Below are 5,022 nucleotides of genomic sequence, written 5' to 3' on the forward strand. Positions count from 1 at the left end.
TGAAAATTAAAAAAAATAAAAATAATATATATATATATATAAACCGTGGATGATAAAAAATAATAATAAAAAACAATGAAAAAGATAATTTAAAAAACTGAAAATTATAAATTATAATTATTTTATTTTATCAAATAATATAAAATACAAAAAAACAATGAACAATATAATTTTAAAAATGAAAAATATAAACTATAATTATTTTGTTTTATAAAAAATAAATAAATTACTATTTTTTTTGGAAGATATACGGTAACATTTTATTTTTTGAAAGGCTGAAAAATTAAATTAAAAAATTAAATCAGTTCATTTTTCAGCGTGTTCCAGGTGTTTATTCGTTAGGCTATATTTTGAGACATTTGTTGTGTAATTTTGAGGCATGAATCATATGTAGTATGATGTTTAACTTGCAATTGTTATGCTGCAAATAAACCTGGAAATATGCGTCTGAATTTAAGAAGGGTATTGAAAAAGTATATAAGAGATAGAATTGTGCGATTAAAGGGTATTAAAAAGCTGAAAAGAAGGTTTATATATATATATATATATATATATATATATATATATATATATATATATATATTTATTTATTTATTTATTTATTTATAATTTTCAGGTTTTACCATCCAAGGTGACAGTGAAGCGCCAACTCATTCACGGCGTATCATTATCCCGTTTGAAATTAAACAAAAGATTAGCAAAATGGTAAAATTTGCAAAAATTATATAATTGAATCGTAAAATTCACAAAAATAAAAGTTTAATAATATAATTTGTAAAATAACCAAATTTTGATGATAAAATATCCCATTAAACCTATAAAGAATGAATAATTTATTGTTGTAAGAGTAAAAGTATTTCCAATTTTCCCAATTTAGTCCAAACATACATGTAGTTTCCCAATTTTAATAGCAGTCAACATACATATTTTGAGGAAAATTTAGCCTAATAATAATTATAAAATATTTTTGAGGTGAAGTAAAATTAAAAACATTAATTTCATCTTCATAATTTTTTTATTAATTTGGTCTATGTTAAAATAAAATATATTTTTTCTTACCTTTAATGGTAATTTGGTTAAACAGTTTTTTGATGTGACTCATATGCTTAATTATTTTCTTTTTTTTTTACCTTCTCAAACACACTCAGAAGACATAAAAAATTATTATTGTTTCATCTTATCCTCTAACATCACCAGAAATCACGAAAAAATTGATCAAAAAGTGATAAAAAATTGTAATTTATGAAAGTTTTTAACCGCTAAAAATTATTTAATTCATTTTGGAGTATAGTCATCATAGATTGTTTAATTCATTTGTAATCAAAATATACACCTAAGTATGTTGGCCTCGTTAGATTACACTAAGGACAAAAAAAAATATGTTATATTTTTACAGAATCAAATTAATAAAAAAAATCGAGTACAAAATTAATATTTTTTAAAATTTTACATGACCTCAAAAATATTTTACTGTTTTATTATTATTAGGCTAAATTTGCCTTAACATATGTATGCTGAGTGCTATCAAAATTGGGAAACTACATGTATGTTAGGGGACCTCAAACATATTATTTTACCCATAGTAAAATAATAATAAAATTTGCAGGAACAAATAATAAAAAAAAAAAACATGTCCAATATATTCTCATAACAAAGTAATGATAGGTCCATACAAATACTGTGAACTTACGTGGTACATGGTCACATGGAGGCGTTTAAATTTATTTATAGTACTCCTTACAACAACTTCTAATTGGAACACATGCACACTACCCATTAGCTAGGAGAACGAGAAGAAAAACATAATAAAGCTACATTAAGTAGACACTCGAATTGTTCTCAGAAGAAGTCCTTAATTTTGTTATCAAGCACTAAAGAACTAAGGACATTGTAAGCCTTCTGTGTGGGATGATAACTGTCCCAGAATATGTAGTTAGAGGAGTTAGAGCATGTGTCTATGCTGTAACGGTTGCACAAAAGGCTCACTTCTATATTCCCCGTGCCACAGCACCCTCTATCTGTCACTTCAAAACCTTGACCATCAAATATAAAAAAAAATAAAAATAAAATGATGAGTCCAAGAAATGAAAAAGTGCTAATGATCACAAGAGATATAACAATGGACAAAAATCACTACTAAATCAACACAACTTAGGTAGATTATATAGAATCTCGATCTCCCACATCATAACCTTTTGTGTCATGATAGTACCGCTGCCACACGAGGATCTTCTTTTATTGCCTTTGGGAGTTGAGGGCTTTCCATGCTAATTGGTAGGTTCCATGGAAAGTGCATGAAGGAGAGACAGAGAGTAAACACACAATAATTATATGAAGATGCAAATGAATTTGATGCAGCTAGTGACTGATTTCTTTCATTACAAAAAAATCTCTATGAATGTAATGTAATGTTACATTCTGAGTTAAGTGTGACTTTGAGGGTACATATAATGACATAAAATTGGTGTATATAGGCAGCAAGGTATAAATGGAGTAATGGACTAATATAGAGATAGACAAATTATACGTGGTCCTGAACTGCTACCTATTCGTGCTACTAATCAATCTTTATATGACATGTATTCAGATTTTTTAATTTATGAAAAAAAAAATAACACTTAATCATATGCTATAGAAATTAATGAGGATATGTGGTCCATGATCACTTAATAAAGGTAATGAAGTGATTGATTAGTGATTACCATATTTAGCAGGATTTTGAAGCATGTTAAGCAATCCGTTGTAAGAATCAAGATAAACAAGCCTAGAGTCTGAAAACTTTTTTCCTAGCACAACCATTTGGGTGGAGAGCTTCGAGTTGAAGAGCATTGCTGCTTGGTTAGAAGAATCTAAGCAGGCTCTATTCAAGCTTCCACCAAGTGTTCTTTGTGAAGGCACACACCCTATGACTGGTAAACCAAATACTCCAATCCTTCTAGCTCCTAGGCCATAAAGTTTCTGCAATCCATTTATATGTATTTTTACTTAGAATTTTTTTTGGAGAAAGATAAATAAATAAAAGGTATGAAAAGAAAATCCCAAAGTCCAAAGTTTGGTATGTGATTTACCAAGACGTCGAAAAGCAGAGAAATTCAAACAGTGAATCAAGCTTGGTATTCTGACTACTTTACAGTACAATACAACTATTATGTTTGATACTATTCAAGATATACTATTTGCCCTCTTTAAAAAGAATTAATGCAATGAACTGAAAATGTTAGTCATAAATGTGGGATGCCATTTGTCTACCACTATCATCTGCTCTACCTAAATTTGACCGTTGTCCAGAGGGTGGCAGTAAAATGACGTATGATGGAATATTAACATTTATTTATCTCTTTATTTTTTGCATTTAAAAATTAGTTGAATTCAAAATTCACAAGGAAAGTGCACATTCATGACTCTCCAAAGCATACCTGCAAGAAGTTTGAGGCTTCTGAAGCCATTAAGTCAGTGTACGAAGGAATATCATACTCAGCACTCCTAAATGGTAATTGAGAATAAGTGTTGGCAATGTCATCACTTCCTACGCACACTATGTATATGCTCTTAGACACTATCATTGCCGTTCTGTTTCTTCCAACCGCTTCATTTATCTTCCTTGTGTACTCCCTGAACATGTCCAATTGATCTGACAATGACATCACATTCTTGTGACAAGGAGAAAATAAACTGGAGTTAGCTTTAAGATGTGCCAAAGTAACTTATTTATTGATAGACAACATGAACAAGGTTGAATATATGGGTATGTACCACTAATTCAGCTGTTAGAGGATCAAATCCGGCACCACCCGAGGCAAAGCTTACACCAGTGAGGAGATCTTGAAGTTGCAAATTTGGGTCAAGATAAGGAGGTAAAAATTTCTTGACTCCAAATTTTGCAGCTGAATATGAAGCAAAGAAGTTGGTGAGAAATTGAGAAAAGAACAAGTTCATTCTATTCTCTATCGATAATTATACAAGATACATGTTTTAAGAGCAGATAAGTTTGTATGTAACTTTCTACCAATTATGTCTGATGGAACTAAGCCATTGCTGAACCTTCCAGTTGGTTGATTTCCTCCACCAAAATCTCTACCATATGGTTGGAAATTGCATTTGACAAGTGTGGTGATATAGTCGTTGTTTCCTGTATCTACTATAGAGTCCCCAAATACAATCACTGCTGGCACTGTTTCATTGTTTGGTAGGCTCACAACAGAAACATGTTGAAAGATGGTGGCTATGATAGAACACCAGAGAATGACTAAAAGCCATTGAGAAAGGAGCTTTTGACAGAGTAAATCCATGTTTTCTATGACTACTTGCTTTTGAAAGAAGGCAATGGCAACTTCTGTTTGGTGCAAGCAACTTATAAGAAAGCTAGATTTTGTTTTGGGTCTCTTTCAATATCATGCTATCATGCCATTGTCATAGCAAGAGATTTTACCATGAATAATTGCATGATACTTCTGTAGCTAAGCCAGGTTAATAGTAATGTATATTTATTTATTTTTAATACATAATTTCTATAATGCCGACTAATATATGCTTCCATGTCATAGTTTATTTGTCATTTGGTGTCATCTATTACTTCAATAAAATACAATTGGACATATACCAACTTTCTCCCTATTGTATTCATTATTTAGTTCTTATAAAATGATCGAGTTTTTATTTTAATTTTTAATTTTAAATATATTTTTCGTGACTGATAAATATTTAATTTGTGTTTATTTTTTAACAAATTTTTATTTTTCGTTAAATCTCTAATAAAATAATAATTTTATTTTTAATCTTTTTTATTTTATTTTAGTCTATAATAAATTGACTAATTTTCTATTTACTTTTTGATAAATTAACAAAATGTTGTATTAGTCAAGACTAATAACGAATAATTTTTTTATAAGGAAAAAATAAAAAATTGATTAATTTATCTAAGACTAAAAGAATGTCAATAATTAAAAATAAATTTATTATTTTATTAAAAAACAAATGTAAAAATCAGATATTTATTAAAGAAAAAAATATATTTAAACCTAA

At 28.8% G+C, this 5,022-nt stretch overlaps 1 protein-coding gene across 1 annotated transcript; it reads right to left on the reverse strand.

Annotated features, from left to right (window-relative positions):
* Nucleotides 1-1,520: 1,520 nt before the first annotated feature.
* LOC102668883 (GDSL esterase/lipase EXL3) lies at nucleotides 1,521-4,302 on the reverse strand. Its single transcript, XM_006574606.4, has 5 exons — nucleotides 4,007-4,302; nucleotides 3,754-3,884; nucleotides 3,417-3,650; nucleotides 2,703-2,958; nucleotides 1,521-2,033 (listed from the first exon to the last, which is right to left on the reverse strand). The coding sequence occupies exons 1-5, from the start codon at nucleotides 4,287-4,289 to the stop codon at nucleotides 1,840-1,842; spliced, it is 1,098 nt and encodes a 365-aa protein (XP_006574669.1). The 5' UTR covers nucleotides 4,290-4,302; the 3' UTR covers nucleotides 1,521-1,839.
* Between the last annotated feature and the right edge of the window lie 720 nt (nucleotides 4,303-5,022).

Source organism: Glycine max, chromosome 2, assembly GCF_000004515.6.
Source record: "Glycine max cultivar Williams 82 chromosome 2, Glycine_max_v4.0, whole genome shotgun sequence".
NCBI lineage: Eukaryota > Viridiplantae > Streptophyta > Magnoliopsida > Fabales > Fabaceae > Glycine > Glycine max.

Bases quoted from the DNA above. Each gene is read 5' to 3' on its own strand.
- LOC102668883 (XM_006574606.4), bottom strand. From the start codon at position 4,289: ATGGATTTACTCTGTCAAAAGCTCCTTTCTCAATGGCTTTTAGTCATT. The intron at 3,651-3,753 runs GTACATACCCAT...CCTTGTCACAAG, and splicing joins CTCTAACAGCTGAATTAGTG to AATGTGATGTCATTGTCAGA. The intron at 2,034-2,702 runs GTAATCACTAAT...TTGATGGTCAAG, and splicing joins TCAAAATCCTGCTAAATATG to GTTTTGAAGTGACAGATAGA.